Source organism: Chiloscyllium plagiosum, unplaced genomic scaffold, assembly GCF_037043375.1.
Source record: "Chiloscyllium plagiosum isolate Xiang-an unplaced genomic scaffold, Cpla_swu_hap1 HiC_scaffold_37, whole genome shotgun sequence".
Lineage (NCBI taxonomy): Eukaryota > Metazoa > Chordata > Chondrichthyes > Orectolobiformes > Hemiscylliidae > Chiloscyllium > Chiloscyllium plagiosum.
The window spans coordinates 99,990,616-100,013,497 of NW_028270175.1; the positions used below are offsets into that span (position 1 = coordinate 99,990,616).

At 42.4% G+C, this 22,882-nt stretch overlaps 1 protein-coding gene across 1 annotated transcript in view; it reads left to right on the forward strand.

The window, feature by feature from the left end:
* The first annotated feature begins 371 nt into the window (after positions 1–371).
* Positions 372–22,882, forward strand: part of LOC148139881 (putative G protein-coupled receptor 139) — a 67,879-nt gene continuing 45,368 nt past the window's right edge. The window contains exon 1 of the mRNA XM_087980695.1: positions 372–504. Within this exon, the coding sequence (XP_087836821.1) occupies positions 372–504 (133 nt within the window). The remainder of the gene's footprint in view (positions 505–22,882) is intronic.

Genomic DNA, 22,882 nt, shown 5'->3' on the forward strand with positions numbered 1-22,882 from the left:
AGCCCCGACATTCGTTCCCTCAGTCCCCTTCACATATTCATATCAGAATGTGTAAATATTAATCATATTTTGAATTTTAATAAGATATTATTGAACTGAAACCGGTTAACTGGAGCTATTAGTTCATTGAATGGTATTGATGTCAGTCTCCGTGGATCCTAAATGTGTCATGGGCGGATTTGCCTCTTCTAGTAATTAAGGACTCGGTTCAATGAATTATCCCAGAGTATGAGCAGGAGGTCACCGACAGCACGAACAGGGATCAGCTACTCCAAAGCGACCGGAGGAGAGATCATAATCTGAGAACATTAGACTGGAATTTTCCAACAATGGATCAGAATCTGAAAACAATAGAATGGAATATTCCGACAATGGACAGGAGTTTATCCTATGGTCTTTACTGGATTTCCCAGCCTGGAATATCATTAGCTTGGTGGATTTATAATCTTCTGCTGGTTATTCAATGTGGTTATTATCCCATTCTCGCTATAGTTGGTGTTCCTGGTAAGTTATTATATCTGTTCATTAAGCCAGGTTAAACTGAATTGCTTCCGATATTAGTTAAAATTTAGAAAGGTGGACGTTAACATTTTCAATTCCAATGAAATATTCTATTCCTCACAAATTGTATCGAGCAAATTACTCATGACAAATTACTCACCAATATGCGAGGAGAACCAGACTGTTCTCAATCTGGACACACGTTATCAAGTCCTATCTGACCACATGTTAATTACAGAATAATTGCGCTTGAGTATGTTGAACTTGTTCACTGCACAGAATCCGTCAGACGGTCAGGCACTGCACCCTGCTTTAGACATTGCACATAAGCTAGAGTCACAGAATAATAATCTGTTGATATCTCAAAAGGAAATTAATGTAATTGAAATGAAACTATCATCATTTGTGAGACAAATCCCATCTTATTTCATCATGTCCTTCAAAGAAATCAATGGGTTATCCTTCCCCAGTCAGGTCTGTGCAAACTCACAACAATGTGTTTTACTCTTTACTGTCCTGTGGAACAGCTGAACCAGTCACTCAGTTCAAGATCCATATAACATGCTGGCCTGGCCAGGGCTGCACACATCCGGTGAGAGAAGAAAAAAGGTAAAGTTAGGTCCCTTCTTGTGCCTGTTTTCCTTATTCCTACACTTCATTTCCATTCAGGTAGGTGACCATTCCCTATTTCAAGTGAAATATTTCTCACTGAGTCTATCCCCAAGAGTGATGATCATCTCCACCGGCTCCTCTGCTGCTGGCTTTAATGATGCTGACATACAAATGTAAGAAACTATTAAATTCCACCTCAGTGGCAATGCATAGAGATGGAATGAGGTTTTACGTCATAATAAAGAATTGGAGACCGGGAAGTGAGGGGAAGGAATTATTATGATTATCACTGATATTGTTGTTGAGGCAGTATTTGGGATACTGCGGATAGTTTTTCTCACCTTTAAAAGGAATTATCTCATTGCAACAGAGACAGTACAAAGAGATTTCACCATAGTAATCCCTGGGCTGATGGTAAAAGAGGAGTGAATGAAGATTATTCTGCGGCACTGTCAGAGAATAAGAGGTCATTGCATTGAAACTTGATGGTGATGGACAAACACTCGTTATGTTCTGCACAGACACTGAGAAGGTGATAAATTCCATGGCTTGTATTTTAATTTTATTTTATTCGGGATATATGATTCTGGATATTTAAGTGCCTCTGAAGATAAAATCTTCAATCATATCCTGCCTTGATATCTGGTTCAATCCCTCAAACCTGAGCAGATCGGTTAACCCCATCTGTTAATGTTAATAGGATGGTGTCTGTCTGGAGAGTGTTTTATTCTCATAGAGGGTAGTGAATGTCAGCAATTCTCAGGTCTAGAAAGTTAGGGGAACTAGATCACTGCAAGTATTTAACGAGGAGATAGATGGATTTTTGACCTGTCAGAGACCTGAGGGGGTGTCAAGAATTGGCCATTAAAATAGAGTTAATGCCAACAATCGGTCAGACATGATCGCATACAATGGCGTGGGCATCCAAATTACCTACTCCTGTTTCTTATGTTCTCGTATTCTGTCTTTGGAAAATGAATGGTTGCAATTTTCCTGGAAGTGCTGTTATTGAATGTTGAGGGTTGTGAGAGACATGTATCCTGTGAGCCATCTCTGGGAGAGATATGGGCCCGATATTCACATGAATCTGGGTCTACAACATGACCAACAAGTGAAACACCACTTGCAGAGAGGAGACACTCTTTAAAGAGGTGGGAGACCACTTTCATACACAGCTTGGATTTCCCATCACATTTTCCAACCCACAACAAACCACACAGCGTTGAGGGACTGAATGATATCCTGTAATACAGCGAACCAGGTATTTGGAGCAAGTGGTCTCCATCTGCTCCTATACAAGTGGTTGTAAGGACTGAATGGAACATAGGAACAGAGACCTGAGGAGCAGGAGTAGGTCATTAGACACGTTGTCATTGCTCGGCCAGGCAGTAAGATCATGGCTGATCTGAGTGTGGTCTCCGCAGCACTTTTCTGTCTGTCCACAATTTTCCTCCATTCACATGTCTGGCACATGTTGAATAAACTCAACTTTGAATAAATACTAGGAAACTGCACAAAGTCAAAGTGCACAGGCAGCACTAATCTGGAAGGCACCAGAGATTTATCTATCAGTCTTGCTCCTACCCAATTAATTCTGCTGCAGTTTATAATTTTTGATTTGTTCATGGAATGTGTCTGTTGTTGAGAGGCCAACATTTATGGATCATGTGTAATTGCGCTGGAAGTGGTGGTGATGAGCTGCCATCTTGGGATGAAACTTCGGGGGAAAAGAATTCCATTTGAACAGCCCCGTGATAATGCCTCATTCCCGCTCCAACCACTGTTGGAGGGTCACTGTTTCCTTTACCAGCCCCACTTCGCCACTGGTTGCAACAGGTTTTAAGTGTAACCTAGGTCATTTTCGCGAAAAATGTGAGACACAGAGTTACGCACATACAGACACATACACAAACACACATGTCTTAAGACGAAAAAGAATAAGGAAAGGTTTCCAAGTTGCCTAGCAGTTGAACTCATATCAAATGGAAAAGTGATAATGTGTCCCAACTGCTATTCTGTCTCCGATATTATTCTACTCAAAGAAACAGCAGATATGAGACTTCTTCCTGGAACAGTTGGATTTGACAGAATTTCCTTTCCTTCGAGCAGTGGAGCGATTCCCATGAATCCTCAACAGGAATCCTCCATGTTTGGTAAAGATGACTCAGGGATTTTTTTACTCTTGCACTTTGCTGTCAAGAGTGTCACAGTGATAGAAAGGAAGCAATCGGCTGCGGCTTACGACCAAAAGATCATCGGACATAGGAACCGAAATTAGATCATCCAGCCCATCGATTCTGATTCACCATTCAATTATGCCTGACAAGTTGCTCATCCACATTCTCCTGCTTTTTCCCTGTAACCCTTGATCTCTTTGATACTCAGAAACCTATCTATCTCTGTCTTAAATATACTCAATGACCTGACCTCCATTGCCTTCTGCGAAAATGAATTCCATAAATTCTCCACACTCTGGCTGAAGACGTTTCTCCTTATCTCCATTCTAAAAGGTTTTCGCTGTGTCCTTGGGTCTTAGAGTCTCCTACCAATGGAGGTCTTCTCAACATCCACACTATCCAGGCCATTCAATATTCTGTATGCTTCAATTCGATCCCCCTCATCCTTCTGAACTCCATCGAGAACAGACCCAGAGTCCTCAAACGTTCTCGTATGTTAAGCTTTTCATTCCTGTGACTATTCCCTTGAACCTCCTCTGAACCAAATCCAAGGTCAACACATCCTTCCTGAGATATGGGGCTCAAAACAGCGCACAATGCTCCAAATATGGTCTGACAAAAGCCTTATAGAGCCTCAGAAGTACGTCCCTGCTTGAACATTCAAATCCTTTCAAAATAAATGCCGCCATTGCATTTGCCTTCCTAACTAATGACTAAACCTGCGAGTTTACGTTGAGACAATCCTGGAGTAGAACTCCCAATTCCCTTTGCACTCCAGATATCTGAGTTTTCTCCCCATTTAGAAAGTAGTCCATGTTTGTATTCTTTCTACCAAAGTGCATGTTCCCACAATTTCCCACTTTGTACTGCATTTACCACTTTTTTTGCCCATTATCCTAATCTGTCCATATCCTTCTTGACCCGACCTGTTCCTACACCTATCATTGTATCATCTTCAAATGTAGCCTGACTTTCTTCAGTTCCTTCATCTGGATCGTTAATGTATAAAGTGAAAACATGTGATCCCAACACTGAGACGTATGGAACACCACTTGTCACCTACTGTCAACCTGAGAAGGACACTTTCATCGACACTCTTTGCTTCCTGCCAGAAAGCTAAACTTCTATCCATGCTAGCACCTTGCCTCGAAAACAATGGGCCCTTGTCTTACTCAGTAGCCTCCAGTCAGCACATTGCCAAAGGCCTTCTGGACGTCCAGGTGTATGACATCCATTGCCTTTCCTTGTTCGAAGCTGCTCTTTACGTCCTCAAGGTTTTCTAACAGATTTTCCAGGCATGACCTCCCCTTGATGAAAGCATGCTAACTTTGTCCTACTTTACCATCCACCTCCAAGTATTAAGAAATCTCATCCTTCATAATGGATTCCAGGATCTTACACATAGCCAAGTTTAGATTAGTCAGTCTGTAAGTTTCCGTATTTTGCTTTACTCCATTTTTTAAACAGGGGCATCACGTTAGCTATTTTCCAGTTCTCTGGGAATCTCCCTGATTCGCGCGACTCCTGAAAGATCACTACCAATGCCGTCACTGTGTCGTCAGCTATCTGCCTTAGAATTCTGGATTAACGTCCATCTGGTCCAGGTGATTTACTTGCCATCAGGCCATTCAGTTTTTCCCAGCACTTTCTCCTTGGTGATGGCCACCATACCTAGCTCTGTCCACTCACTGTTTGTAATTTTTGGGATATTACTCGTGTCTTCCACCGTGAAGACTGACGCGAAGTAATTATTCAGCTCCTCAGCCATTTCCTTGTTCCGCACTACTATCCCTCTAGTGTCAATTTCTAGTGATCAAATGCCTATTTTTGCCTCTCGTTTGCCTGTTATGTATTGAAACAAGCTCTCACAATCGTTCTTTACAAGATTGGCTTACTTACTCTCATATTTAATTTTCAAACTCCTTATTTATTTTTTCGTTGCTCTCTGTTGGTCTTTGCAAGTGTTACAATATGGCGGTGAACCCCTCTGTTAATAAAAGTGAACACCCAGGAAAGCTCACCTCACCTCGTAATCTATTAGAATATGAGTGACAGAGAACTCCCACATTTCACTATTTAAAGGAAATAATGTCAATTTATTTTTTTAACTCTAAAAGTGAACGTTACACAACAAGTATTCACAAATCTAATCCCCGCCACAACTGCTGATTATCTGACTCCAACTAAATAACATTATGCGGTTTCAATAAGACTCTTATGAAGATTACATCAACTTAATTCCAAAGCCACACAGCCACAGCCATCCTCTGTGACGTCACTCTTCCGGCTGATGAATACCCTGGGTCGTCATATTTCTGTTTAATGTGAATAAGTTTCATATGAACAAATATCTTTGATAGAGATTATTTCCTAATGTCTTGCAGAGCAACATGGTTGATCCACAGGCTTCTTCCGACTCGATGGCATCTTCTCTCTCTCCAACCTTCAAAATGTCCGCATTTTTAAATCGCCTTACTGGTTCGATGTTGGCAAAACAATAAATTCAAACTAATTTGCTTTCAGTGACAGAAAGAATGAAGGAAAAAGAGTGTCGCATGCAATAGTGAGAGTGGTGGAGCAAGAGCCTTATTCGGGTGTAGGTGCTATAACAGATATGGCAAAAGTGAGGACTGTAGATGCTGGAAACAAGATTTACATCAGAGTGGTGCTGGAAAAGCAGAGCAGGTCAGGCAGCCTAAGAGGAGCAGGAAAATCGACGTTTCAGGCAAAAGCCCTTCATCAGGAATATAACAGATATACAGTGAGTGTGAGGGAGTAGAGAGAATATGGAAACATTTGCCTGGCATAGCGGGGAAGGTTATTGATGCTTCTCCTGTATTGATGGGCATTTCTTCGGATCATCTCAGCATCGGGGTGAGCCTCCCCAATGTCTTCTCCACATCTGTCACTAATAACACCACAGACCACATCCCTCAGCTTCTTCAGAATCAGTTTGCGTCAACCTTGTAAACAACAAGGAGGAACACACATTGGTGTCTTACATTTCTAAACCAAAACAGTTGTGCAAATTTTAAGCATCCCATGCTCTGGAAATTAGATATGCAAATATTGTCGGTGTTGTAGTAATACTGGATGATCTTGCTGTGGTTCTGTTCGCCGATCGAGAAGTTTTTGTTGCAAACGTTTCGTCCCCTGTTTAGGTGACATCCTCAGTGCTTGGGAGCCTCCTGTGAAGCGCTTCTGTGGTGTTTCCTCCGGCATTTACAGTGGCCTGTCCCTGCCGCTTCCAGTTGTCAGTTTCAGCTGTCCGCTGTAATGGCCGGTATATTGGGTCCAGGTCGATGTGTTTGTTGATGGAGTTTGTGGATGAGTGCCATGCTTCTAGGAATTCCCTGGCTGTTCTTTGTTTGGCTTGCCCTATAATGGTAGTGTTGTCCCAGTCGAATTCATGTTGCTTGTCGTCCGCATGTGTGGCAACTAGGGATAGCTGGTCGTATCGTTTCGTGGCTAGTTGATGTTCGTGGATGCGGATCGATAGCTGTCTTCCTGCTTGTCCGATATAGTGTTTTGTGCAGTCCTTGCATAGGATTTTGTACACTACAATAGTTTTGCTCATGCTGGGTATCGGGTCCTTCGTTCTGATGAGTTGTTGTCTGAGTGTGGCTGAAGGACCCGATACCCAGCATAAGCAAAAGTAATGTAGTGTACCAAATCCCATGCAAGGACTGCACAAAACAGAATATAGGACAAACAGGAAGACAGCTAACGATCCGCATCCATGAACATCAACGAGCCACGAAACGACACGACCAGCTATCCATAGTAGAAACACAAGCAGACAACAAGCAACATGAATTCGACTGGGACAACACTACCATTATAGGGCAAGCCAAACAAAGAACAGCCAGGGAATTCCTAGAAGCATGGCACTCATCCACAAACTCCATCAACAAACAGATCGACCTGGACCCAATATACCGGCCACTACAGCGGACAGCTGAAACTGACAACCGGAAGCGGCAGGACAGGCCACTATAAATGCCAGAGGAAACACCACAGAAGCGCTTCACAAGAGGCTCCCAAGCACTGAGGATGTCACCGAGACAGGGGACGAAACGTTTGCAACAAAACTTCTAGCTCGGCGAACCGAACCACAGCAACGAGCATCCGAGCTACAAATCTTCTCACAAACTTTGAACTGGATGATCTAAAATTGCATCTAAACTGCGTTAACTAAATGATTGCTAAAGCTGAGAAATGTCAATTTCATAAATGTATATGAGGTAGGTTGAAGAATATGTTGTTGATCAAACTAGAGAGTAGGTAATTTCGGGTGTGGTGTTGTGTAGTCACAAGGGCTAATTAATAATCTTGTTTTTAAGCAGCTTTTGAGGAATCATGACATTAATACGTTGCATTTTACACGGCGTCTGCATGGAAATTACAATTTTTGAACATTAGACTCAAATATCATGGAAGCCCGGAAACGAGAGTGTCAAGTGAATTGGAAAAATATCATATGACATTTAGTGCGAGCTAAATAATGGTTGTTATTGATAGAAATGCTACAACGTCTGAAAAATACGTACATATCACTACGTTACAAACATCAAAGAAAGGGAAGGTGACTCATGATGGTTAATGTAAGAAATTAAAGATTGCATTAAACCAAAGAAATCAGTTTCAGGAGAATTCCAGATATTGTGGAAACCTGAACATTCTGAGAGATTTACTTTTCCGAAAATAAGGAAGGAGAAAGTGTCTGGGAAATCAAAAAGAACATGAATAGAAATAAACACGAAACACACAGACTGCTTATATCTACGATCCATGTACTAAAGAAAACAACAGCAAGGTCAAATGTGGAAATTTGTAGGATATAGGAGAATTTATTGTGGAGGAAAAGGAAATGGCAGAGAAACTAACCAGTTACTTCACATCTGTCTTCATGGAGAAAGCTCCAGGAAATCTCCGACGTATAGCAAATGGTCACATGGGAATTGTGGAAAGAAAGAAATAAAGTCAATGCGTATCAGCAACAAGGTAGTACTTGAAAGTCTCGCTGGATTGATCATTGCTAAGTCTGATGGGTCACAAGTACTTCATTTCAAAATGTCTGAAATAAAACAGCATATTAATTGAACTGTCGGTGACTGTGTTTTATTTTCCTTTCGATCCTGCAAAGGCCATATGCCATTGTAGATAACAGGAAGAAAGTAAACATGATCCAACTATATACGCAGGCAAGACGAGATAACGTAGATGACTGCAAACCAATTAATTTTATATCTGTAGGGAAACAGTTGGAATCTACTATATAAGATGTGATATTGGGCATTTAGAAATGGACAGCAACATTACAGAGAATCACTATTTATTTCTGACAAAGAAATCATACCTGACAAACTTCGGAATTGTTTGAAGTTGTTTTTTTTGCAGCATAGATAATGGACAACCAGTGGAAGTGGTGCATTTGGATTTTCAGAAGTCTTTCTGTAAGAACTCACACTGTGAGCTCGTAAAAGCAATTAACGTGAATAATATATATAATTGGAAGAATACATATAATTGGAAAGTTAAAGTTAGGTTGGCCTTCGTTTAAGCGAATCTGAATATTGATGTAGAGACATCATTAAGCAGTTGCATAGAGTGTTGGTGAGAGTATACTTGGACAAATGTGCACGGTGTAGGTGACTAATCTAAGAAAGAGTATACTGAACACAGAGGACATGCAATGGACATTCTCCAGATTAATCCCTCAGATGACAAGATTTTCTGATGGTGGGACTTGTGTTGTGACCTCCCCAATTTCAAAGAACGCAATAAAATGTAGAAAATCTACGAAACATGTGACAAGTGGAAACAAACAGAATGTTTCTCTGGTTGTCTACTCTACACTTAAGGCAAATAATGGCAGGATAAGGGACAGGCCATTTAAGACCGCAATAAGGAGGGAATTCTTCACTCAGATGGGACTGACGTGTGCAGGGCAATGGAAACCTGCTGGCAAGGCAAGATTAGGGAGAATCCCCAGATATTCTACAGGTATGTCATCTGGAACAGAATAACCAGGGAAAGGGTAAGACCTATTAGTGACTCGCCAAGTTGCATCCAAACTCAACTACGTGGTAGAAGGCTGTTTTCTGTGACTGGAGACCAATGTCCCATGGTGTACAACAGAGATCAGTGCTGTATCCCTTATTATTCGTGATAACCATTGGTGATGTGAATATGAAATGGGTAGGGGGAGTGTGATAAGCACGTCTGTGTTGCAAACAAAGATTGACGGGGTGGATGGCAATGAGGAAGAAGGACTTATATTACAGAAAGATGCTGGTGGATTGGTCAGATGAAAATGATCAATGGCAGATGGAATGTCACCCTGATAAATATGAGGTGATGCACTTTGGAAGATGGAACCAGATAGGGGAGAATTCAATGAATGGCTGCACACTCGGACGTTCAGAGGGTGCTTCTCCACACATCCTTTAACGTGACTGGATATGATCATTGATGAGTTAAGCAGGACCGTAGATATAGCCTTTGTTGGTTGACCCAAAGATTATGAGAGGTATATAGCACTTTGGTAAGGCCAAATTAAATACTGTGTGCAGTTCTCGTAGCCATATTACATGAAGGATGTGATTTTATTGGATGAGGTGCAGAGAAGATTCACTTAGATGTTCCCGGGATGGAACATATGAGCTGTGGAGAGGGGCTGGATAAGCTTGATTTGTTTGCCTTGGAGCAGAGAAAGTTGAGTGGGTAAGTAATTCAGGTTTAAGATTACAAGTGGCATGGACAGGGTGAATAGACAGCAGCTGTTCTTTCCAATCAAAGTGTCAGCTTCCTTACAGCCTGAAACCAGGGAATGGAGAATGGAGAACAGAGGAGCATGAATCAATTACTTCACTTCTGTCTCCACAGAAAAATAGATATAAACAAAGCAATACCAGAAAACCTGAGACCGAGGAGAAAAGTATATAGTATTAAATTAGTAAATAAACTAACTTGGGAAAATTATTGGAATTGAAAAATGGGCATAAAAAAAACTCAACACACATTGATGAAATGGGAAACATATTTGAGAAACTGACTGGTAGATTAATTACTGGAAAGCAATAGAGGAACTAAACTTGGATTTTCAGAAAGATTTTTAATAGAGTCCCTCTTGGCTAAGATCAAGTGTCTGTTTATATCAGGACGGGTGTCGAGTTGCAAGTCATCACAGCTCGTCGAGATCATCGCTGGATCGTGATTGGACGGTGAAGGTTCGTTTGGTTGTGCTATCCTGCTCTTGGTGGATCTTTATGCTGGCTTCGGCCTAACGCCAATTCAGGGACCAGCCAAGTTAGGAGCTATGACCTCATCAGCAGCCCGCAGCCCAGGCCAGGGCATTCGCAACACAGTCAGGGGAACTTGGAAAGAGGTGGAGGATCGTACACCTGTCAATCGGATGGCATTCATGAAGAAGATTTTGCTCGAGTGTTGTGGGTTTGAAGCAGTCGAAGCGGCTGCGGGGGTGGGGGATGAGGCTGTCACGCACCTCCTTCTGGAATGTGCCTATGCAGAAGGAGTTTGGAGAGGAATGCAGTGTTGTTTGTCGAGGTTCATCCCGAGCAGAGCCGTGACGTGGCACTCCGTGCTCTACGGGATGTTTCCCGGGACACGCACTGAGACCAACATCAACTGTGCCTGGAGGATCATCAACTTGGTTGAGGACGCTCTCTTGGCTGTCCGAAACCTGTTGATCTTCCAGCTGAAGGAGTTAACCCCGACTGTGGGTTGCAGATTGGCAGATTCCAAGGTCCAGAACTACGTGTTGAGGGACACACTGAAGCTTGGAGCAGCTGCCGCCAAGGCGCGGTGGGGAAAGACCACCGTGTAACATTTGCCTGCCTAAAGAAGAACAGGGGGCCCACGCAGTCATTTGGGCTCTGCTGACGCCTCAGCAAAATATATGGACATATGTTTGTTAAATGTACAGACCTGTATATAAAAATGATAAACTCTGATATCTGTATTTAAATGTTTACGCATGTATGCCATGACAAACTGTACAGACAATCAAATTTATTGATGAATAAAGTATATTTTTGAAATTAAAAAAAAACGTGTGCTGCATGTAGCATTTTCGTGGGGCAGGCTATTTCGATGTGACCTTGAGGAGCGTGAAGCAGTGCGAACAGCTCCTGAAGGGCTTCAAGGAGAAGGAAGGAGAGCCTCTGTTCTCCATCTCGTCAGCTGTTGTGTGTGCGTCCTGCAAAGAGCAGTCGTATTAATGCGATTCTAATGTACAGCCCCCACGTTCCAGCAGCTGATGTTCTCACCTTCCTGAGAAGATACGTCCAGGTTGAGGCAGAAAGCACTGATGTGGTGGACCCGTTCCAAATCTGGACCAGCAATCGGCAGGTCAGGGTAACCCTGAGGGTCGATGCCATGGGAACATCCACTAACCACCTTCCAGCTTTGCAATCGGAGAGAGCAGAGGGTGCCTGACATACGGAGTGCAGACAAAACTGTGCCAAACCTGCGGGAGGTCAGGCAACATTGCGGCTGACTGTGAGGTCGCTATCTGTCGGAACTGCAAGCAGGAAGGTCACCCGACCAAGGAATGCAAAGAGGCCAATAACTGTAATCTGTGTGGAGAGGCGGACCACGTGTACACAGCCTGCCCAAGACGAGCGTCCGCCACCTTTGCACAGATGGCCAGAGGTAGACGGCAAAAGATAAGCAAGGCACCACAAACCATCCAAAAATGGGCAGGTTCGGTGAATTGGCCATGCTAAATTGCCCATTGTGTTAGTTGAAGGGTAAAATGTAGGGTGATGGGTCTGGTTGGGTTGCGCTTCGGCGGGTCATTGTGGAATTGTTGAGCTAAGGGCCTGTTTCCACACTGTAAGTAATCTAATCAAAGATGCGCTCAGGGAGGGTCATCATCAGAAGAAGAGACAGAGCGCTGCGGGGAGAAAGGAGGGAAATACCTCCCAAACAGGAAACGACGAACTCTCTGAGGTGACTGGTAAAGGCCACCCACCACCAGATGAAAACTCGGAGATACCCACCACCCCACAGCTCCAGGTAACTGGGAGCAGCGACCCTCTTCTGATGTGAGCTGAGGATTAAGGAAACCATTGCCTTCTCATGTCAAAGCCAGATTTGAGGAAGATCATTTGGTACTCTCCCTGCAATAAACAGTTTTTGCTTGAATTAAAGTCCACTTCCTGCCTGTGTCCTGTCTGCCACCAGAGTTTTTATCCCTCGCTGGGGAATCTCGCTCCTACAATAAGCAAGGACATACAGATCAGAGGGTAAACTAAAAACAGACTGAGGCTTACAGGCTACACCAAAAATGGCATGCAATAGGCAAGATCAATGTAATTAAGATCAGCACTATTTGAAATTAGAGATTCCATTACTCAGTTTAATAATGGTTGGAAAGATGCTTTTGTTGAGCCGCTGGATTGTGTGTTTAATCTTCTGTACTGCCTGCCTGATGGAAGAGATTGTAGGTGATCCAGTGTGCGATGGGTCTTTGGTTGCCAGTCTTTCCGCGGCAGTGAGCCCTGTAAATGGAGTCAATGAATGGGACGTTGGCTTACTTCATGGCATGGGCTGTGCACAGAACTTTCTGTTATTTCTCTTACTGTTCTGGGCTGGGCTGTTGCCACACCAGGCCATTATGCACCCAAATGGTTTGCTCTCAGTGGTGCATTAGTAGAAATTGGTCTGGATCCTTGTGGGCATGCCCAATGTCCTGAGCTGCCGGAGAACGAAGATGCGTTGTTGTGACATCTCGATTGTCACATCTAACTGGGAAGTCCAGGACAGGACGTCGGTTATCGTCAATCCGAGGAACTTAATGCTGTCTACCACTTCAACTTCAGTTCCATTGATGTAGGTGGGGCCATGTTCTCCTCCTATCTTTCTGAAGTCATTGATCAGTTGATTAGTTCTGGCGATGTTGAAAAGAGGTTGGTCTCAGTGCAGCACATCACAAAGTCCTCTATTTCCATTCTGTATTTTGACTTGCCATCATTACATATCTGTCCTACTATGATGGCATCATCAGTGAATATGTAGGTGGTGTTCATTTAAAATTTGGCAATACAGTCGTGGGTTTACAGGGATTATAGTAGGTGGCTGAGGACACATCCTTTGGGATTTCAGTATTGAATATTATCATGGAAGAGACACACTTACCTATTTTCACTGATTGTGTACTGTGGGTCAGAAAGCTGAGGATCCAATTTCAGAGGGCGGAGCCAAGACTAAGTTCAGGGAGTATTGTGATCGGTCTAAAGGGAATAATGGTATTGAAGGTGAACTTATAGTCAATGAGCAGGAATCTGACATAGGTGTCCTTGTTGTCCGGATGTTCCAGGGATATGGCACACACTATGGACCCATTCCACTGGTAGGAAAATTGTAGGGGATCGAGGCAGGCTTGGAGACTGGAACTGATGTGGGCCATAACTAGCCTCACGAAGCACTTCAGGCCGCCCCTCAGTCTCCTTCGATCTAAAGAGAAATGTCCCAGCTTATCCAACTTCTCCCTATGACTCAGACCCTTGAGTTCTGGCAACATCCTTGTAAAGTTCCAGTTTAATACCATCCTTCCTATAGCAAGGTGACCAAAACTGGACACAATGTTGAACTTGAAACTATTTCCAACTGTAAGTTTTACTCTGCTGCCAATGGTTATGCTGCTGTGTTATTATTTTATTATTGGTGTTATTCTGAAATCTTATTAATCATTAAATCCTCTGATGGCAATCCCCTCGGGTGAACGTCCTCCTGACTGCTTGAATTTGAATCAATCTATTTCGTTTGGGCAGATATGTTGAGGCCGCTGCATATCAGAGAAGAGGAAGGTTGTGGATGGTTGTGCAGTGTGTATCCTTTACTGGACCAGCTTGTCTCTCCAGGCACCTAAAGCGTTTACTGTGGGTCATAGTACCTCAGAATTGTTACATCACAGAAGGAAGCTATTCAGCCCATTGTAGGTGCATGAACAGAGAACATTACAGTTCAGTACCTGCAACATCCTTCAGCACTGCCCACAGCTCCACTGACCTGACTGCGAACCGTAAATTTACGAACTCATCCTTCCAGTCCCTCATTAAAGTCATTTTCAAAAAAGACAAACAACAGCCTCCCCAAAACAGACTTTTACATTATATCACTAGCGACTGAACTCGAGGATGGACATTCCCCATCATTTAACACCCTCTGTCTTCTTTCCGCTAGCCAATCTCTGATCCAAACCACTAAATCACCCTCAATTCCACGTCTCCGTATTTTCTAGGAGAAAGTAAGGACTACAGATGTTTGAGATTAGAGTCGAAAGTGTGGTGCTGGAAAAGCACAGCAGATCAGGCAGCATCCGAGGAGCTAGGAGAAAGTGAAGACTGCAGATGCTGGGGACCAGAACACGGATTCCTGATGAAGGGCTTACAAAGGAAACATCGACTCTCCTACTCCTTGGACGCTGCCTCATCTGTTCTGCTTTTCCAACACCACACTCTCCGTATTTTCTGCAATAAACTAACATGGGGACTTATCAAATGTTTTACTGAAACCCTTATACCCCACTGTACCCTCATCCACGTGTTTGGTCACCTTCTCAATGAACTAGATAAGATTTGTGAAGCATGACATACCCTTCACAAAAAACTTGTTGACTATCCCTAATCAAATGATTCCTTTCTAGATAATAATAAATCCTGTCTCTTACAATCCTTTCCAACACTTTACCCATAACCAAAATAAGTCTGGTATATAATTACCAGGGTTGTCTCTTCTCCATTTCTTGAACAAAGGGACAACATTTGCTATCGTCCAATCTTCTGACACTGTTCCTGTAGACAATGGCGATGTAAATATTCGAACCAATGGTTGTGTCACCTCCTCCCTAACTTCTCAGAGAATCCTAGGATTCATCTCGTCTGGCCAAGAGGACGTATCTATTTTCACACTGTCTAGATTTGCTAACATCTCCACCTTACGAACCTCAATCCCATCTAGTCTAATAGCCTTTACTCCATATAGGCCTCGACAGAATTGTCTTTCCATTGTGAATACTGATTCAAATATTTATTTAGTGCCTGTCCTATCTCCGTGGACTACACACACAACTTCACACTACTGTTCTTGATTGACCCTAATCTTAATTTGGTCATTCTTTTATTCCTGACATACTGATACAAAGCTTGAGGGTTTTCCTGGATCTTACTTGCCGAAAACTTCTCATACTCTCTCTTGGCTATTCTTATCTCTTTCATTAAGTCCTTCCAGGATAACTTGTAACTCTCAAGCCCCCGAACTGAGCCTTAACGTTTCATCTATACATAAGCCTCCTTCTTCCTCTTGACAAGAAATTCAACTTATTCAGTAAAACACAGCAGTCTCACTCGACGACTTCCTCCTTTCCTGACAGGTATAATCTTATCAAGGACACAGAGTAGCTGTTGTTTGAAAAAGCTCCACATTTAAATTGTGCCCATCCCCGGCAGTTTCCTTCCCCATTCAATGTATCCTAAAACCTTTCCTAATCGCATCATACTTGCCTTTCCCCCAGCTATAACACTTGCCCTGCGGTATAGATCTGTCCCTTTCCATCGCTAAGGTAAACATAACTGAATTGCGGTCACTATCAGCCAAGTGTTCACCTACATCCAAATCTAATACCTGGTCTGGTTCATTACCCAGTATCAAATCCAATTTGGCCTTGTACCTTGTTGGCCTATGTACATACTGTGTCAGGAAACCATTTTGCACACATTGGACTAAAACTGACCCATATAAAGTAATTGAACTGTAGCGTTTTCTGTCAATATCTGTTATTTTCGCTCCTATCCAGTATCATCTTTGTAATCCTTACTCTACATCTATGGAACTTTTCAGAGGTCTATAGAGAAGTAACAACAGGGTGACCTCTCTGTTTTTGTTTCTAGCCTCTTCCCATACTACCTCAGTAGATGAGTCCTTACCAAACATCCTTTCTGCCAACGTAATATTGTCTTTGATTAACAATGCCACCCCCCCCCCCCCCCCGCCACTTTTAGTACCTTCCTTGTTCTTAATGAAGCATCTAAACCCCGGACCCTCCAACGATCAGTCCTGTTCCTGTTCTATCTATTTCTCCAAAATGGCCACAACGTTCGTGAAAAGATTTGTAGCTCGGGTGCTCGTTGTTTGGTTCTGTTCGCCGAGCTGGGAATTTGTGTTGAAGACGTTTTGTCCCCTGTCTAGGTGACATCCTCAATGCTTGTGAGCCTCCTGTGAAGTGTGTCTATGTTGTTTCCTGCGGTATTTGTAGTGGTATGTCTCTGCCACTTCCGGTTGTCTGTTCCAGCTGTCCGCTGCAGTGGCCGATACAATGGGTCCAGGTCGATGTGTTTATTGATAAAATCTGTGGATGAGTGCCATGCCTCAAGGAATTCCCTGGCTGTTCTCTGTTTGGCTTGTCCGATAATAGTTGTGTTGTCCCAGTCGAACATCAAGCTGTACAACTGCACACTTTGGAAACAGGGAGTGATTGGAGGGATGCTAAACGAGCGTGAGTTGGATAGATTAGAAGACCGCATGAGGGGAGATAGACAGGAACAGCCAGAAAATGGAAATTTTATTTAGACATTCTCACGGACTGCAAGGCACTTATCTAGTGCCATACCTTGTGAGCACTGTGCAGGTACTGACTGTGTTCCCAGAGCATTTATCTTCAATAATATCATAGAGCTGAGTTGCTGACAGTTAAACAGAGTTCGAAAGGCAAAGTTGTTTTTTACAGTGAGAAGGTGGTTAAATTTAAACAGACTGGGTGAACAGCATCAGGAACTGAAAATCATGCTCGATACTGAGATACTGCGCAAGAGAACCTCAATGAGGTGGATCACTGACAGAGGGGAAATCAGCATCACAGCTGTGGGCCAGATAATGATGGAGAAAGATTGTACACCACTTCCCTGGTTTTGTAATACACATTTCAATTTATGTGGCTCAATATCATGAGTGCATCCTATCTCTGTGTACTTTCCATAGTTTAGAATGGACAGAAAATCATTTTGTCCTGTATTTTCTGTTCAATGAAGAGATTTTACTCCTCATTCCTAACTTTAAATGTATTCTTGAATCTAATTCATATGAGTTATAAAGGGTAACATTCCAATACTGATGACTGGGGAATATTATTTCCCTGCCTCCCGTCTGAACTGCCATGTCCTTCAATTCTCTGTTCTCTGTCTCCTCCACAATATCATAATCACACTGTAATTGAAGTCCAGTAAATGACACTTCATCATAGCTCACTAACATCGAAAACATCAATAGCACAGGCCTCATCTGCCTCTCTCCGAAACTGGAATAACAATCTGAATTGCATTTGTCACGTTCAGTTCTCTGTTAACATAACCATGCCATTTGTCTGTTATAACCTCACGGTTCTCAGACACATATTCTCATCAGGTCATGAACTATAAAATTTGCCGAAATGTTTCATTGAAATTATAATGCTTGATCAGTAGTTCCAGGATGTAAGTTTCCATTTATAAACAGAGAAGCGTGTTTATGTTCTTATAAACATATGGCATTACTCCTGCATCCAAGTTAGATTGAATGTTTACACTCAATTGATCTATCAGCCTCAAGATTTGTTCCATCAGTCACCCACACAAATTCCATCCAGAATGCGAAAGTTTGAATTTTTTTTTTGAAATTATTAAAACAATATTGAATTGAAAGGCGTTGGCTGGAGCCAGTTGTTCAGTGACTGTGATTGATGTCAGTCTTCGTGGATCGTAAATGTGTCACTGGAGGGTTTGCCTCTTCCATTAATTAAGGACTTGGTTCAATGTGTTATCCCAGTATGGGCGGGAGAATCAACGACTGGACTAACAGGGATCAGGAGCTCGAGAGACAGGAGGAGAAGAGATCAGAATCTGAGAACATTAGACTGGAATGTTCCAGTAACGGATCAGAATCTGGGAACATTATACTAGAATATTACAACAGACAGGAGTTTATCCTGGGGTCTTTACTATCTTTCTCAGCCTTGGATGACATTAGCATCACGGGTCGAAGATATCCTTTGGATTATACAAGGTGGTTACTATCCCATCCTCGCTATAGTTGGTGTTCCTGGTAAGTCATTCCACCTGACCATTGAGCTGAGTTGAAGTGAATTGCTGTTCACATTCAAATTTTAGAATTTGGAAGTCATCATTTTCAGATACAGTCAAAAATTTTATTCCTTACAAATTATAACTAGTAAATTACTATTCACAACTTACTTAACAATATGCGAGGAGAAACCAGACTGTTCTTAAACTCAATGATCCTTTTTCTCCATTCAGATTTGCATTTCTACATATTCTCCCCACTCATCAATCCTGCCCAAGGCCACTATCAGGAAATTTCAGTCTCCTTTTCAGTCTAAGTGCAACTGCTGAATAATTCATCATTTGTGTCTTTGGTAAATCCAGATATAAACGTTTCAAGTCTCTTCTAAGTATGCTTACGTCACAAAATGTTTGCACTTGAGATGGTTAATTTGTCCTCTCCACAGAATCTGTCAGATGGGTAGACAGTGCATGGTGGTCAAGTCATTGACTCATTATCAAGCAGCACAGAATAATAATCTTTTGGTGTCTCATGAAGGAAGTTGATGGAATGCAAATGAAATCATCACCACTTCTTTTAACAAAGTCTATCTGTTTGCCTCATGTCCTGCAGAGAAGTCGATGGGTCATCCTTCCCTGGTCAGGTCTCGGTGTGACTGCAAACCCACAGCAATGTAGTTTACTCTTCAATGTTCTGTGGAACAGTTGATCCAGCCAATCAGTTCAAGATTGGCATAACATGCTGGTCTGACCAGGGCTGCACACATCCCGGGACAGCAGAACAAAAGATTTCCATGTTCCCGCAAGTCATTTCCATTCAGGTAGGTGACCATTCCCTGTTTCGATTGCATTCTTTCTCATTGAGTCTCCCTCCGAGAGTGATATTCATCTCCATCTGCACCTCTGGTGATGATTTTATAGATGCTGACGTACAGACGTAAGAAAAGTCTAAATTCCACATCATTCGCAGTGTAGAGAGAAGGACTAGCTTTTTACGGCACAGGAAACAAGCTGAGACAGCTAAGTAAGGGAACAGAATTATTGCGAGCAACCGTGAGAGTGTTGTTGAGATAGTATTTGATAGTATTTGGAGTATTGTGCACAGATTTTCTGTCCTTTATAAGGGATAATCCTCTTGGCAGAAAGAGTGTAAAGGGGTTTCACCAGACTAATTGTTGGGATGATTGTACCACCCGGGAGTGCATGAGGATTAATCTCCCTCCTGGTTGGGAGGGACCTTCAACTCTTGTAAAATGATCGAGTGTCTCAAATATTTTTCTGCCTTTGAAGTTATTCTGTTCGCACACATGTCTGGGAATGCGGATTCCTTCCCGGAACACTTGGAATTTGCTGAACTCCATTTGCTTCTGGCGGTGGAGAGATTCCTATGATTCCTCATGAGGAATCCTCCACGAGTGGAAAAGATGACTCAGGGATTTTCTGCTTTTACACCTTGTTTTCAGGCAGAGCAAAGTAAGAGAGAGAGACCAATTGGCTGCTGCTTCTGAGGCAAGTAATATTTTTCTCCCTTTTTGTGTGGAAAAATACAATAATGTCAACAGAACACCAAATTGGACAATGTGCACTCTCCATGACCATTCTCTGGAATGAATGATAATGGACTGTATGCAGGTGCAGCATTGCTGTTTTTGTGCACAGTGTCTTTCATTAGCAAACAAAAAGTGCCTGCTTTATGATTTGATGAAATGTTTATATGTATCTGCGTAATTTTTATAACTGGGTTTATATCATCATAATATTTGTGTTTATATCAATACGTCTCATTCATAAAAAAATATTCTCTGACTTTAGTGCCCTTAACAAGAGAAAACAGCTGACACACGTTTTCTGAAAACCGTGGTTCAATAAGATTTCTCATGTGAGACCAAAACAGATAATCCTCGATAACAAAAGGCCTTCATTTCACGAATGAGTAAAGGGAAGCATTTTTGAAAATCTTCGAAAGTAATTAAATCCTTTTATTTAGTTTAGAGGATCAAAACTGCACGCTGTGTATCTGATGTGGTCTCAGCAATGCCCTGTACAGATGTGGTGAAACATTCCTGATTAAACCCAATACCGACGCAATGCACTCAACGACCTGAATTACTTCATTCTAAATTCCTGTGTAACTCCTTCGAGGGGCAGAATGGTCTCCTTCCATCTCATTGTAACGATCCTGTGTGGCTGAATGGGGTGGTCCCTTATGCTGTAACAGACTCGAGGGGTGGATTGAGGAAACAGCACACAGGGTAGGGGCAACAATATATCTCTGTAACAGCATAGAGGGCTGGATTGAAGGAACAACACATTGGATAGGGACGGCAGTTGACCATTCGGCTGCACCATTCAGAATGCTTATAGCGGTGTTATATATCGATACCAAAACTGGCACGCAATGTATTTTGCATCTTATGGTCTGGAAATAGGATATGCAAGTATATGCAAGGGGAGGCAATGACATAGTGATATTATCACTGAATTCTTAACCCAGAAATCCAGGTAATGTTGTGGAGACACGGATCCGAATCCTGCCATCTCATATGGTGGAATGTGAATTCAATAAGTATCTTGGATCAAGGGTTTATGATGACAAAGAATCCATTGTCGATTGTTGGAAAATCTCATCTGGTTCACTGATGTCCTTAGGGAAGGATACTGCTGTTCTTACATGGTCTGGCCTGCATGTGACTCCAGACCCAAGGCAACGCTGTTGACTCTTAACTGCCCTCTGGTATGGGCAATAAATGCTGTTTATCCAGCGACGTCCTCAATCTGTAAATGAGTAACAAATTATCGTGGGTGCTGCAGTAATACCGGCTGGTCTCAATTTGCATCGAAACTGTGTTGACTAAGTGACTGCTCATGTTGTGAAAAATAAGTTCCCATAAGTGTGCATCAGGTAGTTGGAGAGTATGCTGTGAACCAAACTAGAGAGCAGGTTATTTCGGATTTGGTGTTTTGTGGTCAGGAGAACTAATTACTAATCTTGCTCTGAAACTGCTTTCAGGAATTGTGACATCGATATGTTGCATTTCACATACCGTCTGCATGCAATATAGAAATTTTGAACATTATAGTCAAATATCGTGGAAGCCTGGAGACCAGAGGGTCAAGTTAGTTCCAGTGAATTGGAAAAGTACAATATAACATTCAGTGAGAGACAAGCAATGGTTTTTCGAGTCATAGAGCCCTACAGCATGGAGATTTTCCCTTTGGCCTAAAGGGGTCCATTCCGAACAAACTGTCCATTCATACTAATCCCATTTCTCTGCTATTGCCCGGTATCCTTCTAATCTTTTCCTATCCAAGTATTTGTCCAAATGCCTGTTAAATGTTGTTAATGTACCCACCGCAACCACTTCCACTGGCAGCTCATTCCATATTCGTAACACCCTGTGTGTAAATCAAATTGCTCCTCAGGTTCACTTTTATTCTTTCTCATCTGACCTTAAACTGATGCCCTCTAGTCCGTGATTGCCCAACCCTGGGGAAAAAAAGACTGAGTGTATTCACTCTACCCATGCCTCCCATGATCTTATACACTTCCATAAGATCCCCCATCACTCTCATACACTCTAAAGTAAAACGCTCTAAGTTGTCGAAACTCTCATTAAAATTCAGACCATAGAGTCCTTCCAACATCCTTGTAATTTCGTGTGCACTCTTTCCAGTTTAATAACATACTTCTTAGAGCAAAGTGAACAAAACTAAATATAACGTTACAAGTATGGTCTCACCAATATCCTGTATAACTGCAACATAACTCCCCAACTTCGATATTCAATGTCCTGACTGATGATGGTCAGTGTGCCAAAAACCTTACACACTGTCCTGGCTATCTCTGAATCAACTTTCAGAGAACCATGCACCTGAATTCCAGGGTCTGTCTGTTACCTTACACTCCTTAAGACCCAACGATTCACCATGAAACTCCGACCCAGAATTGATTTTACAAAATGCAAGAACACCACATTTATCCACAAACAACTCCATTTGCCATTTCTTGGCTCACGTCCCCAACTGATCAAGGTCCTGCTGCAATGTCTGATAAACTTCCTCACTGTCCACGAGACCACATTATTTAGTGTCATCTTCAATCTTATTAATCATGCCTTGTACATTTTAAACTAAACCATAATACATAAAACAAATAGTAATAGTCCCAGTACCGAACACAGAGGCACTCCATTAGTCCCAGGCCTCCAGTCCGACCAGCATCCTTCCACTATTACTCTCTGCTTCCTACCATCAAGACAATTTTGTATCTAATTTGCCATGTTCCCAATCTAGTCCATGCAATCTTACCGTCCAGAGCAGCGTACCATGTGAACCCGTATTGAAAGACTTACTAAAATCAATTGGACGACATATACCACCCTGCTCTCGTCAACATTGCTGGTCACTTCATCAAAGACCTCTAAAAGATTTGTGAGCCATACTCTCCCATGCACAAAGCCGTACTGGCTGCTCCTAATCACACCCTGCCTTTCCAAATGTATGTATACCTTA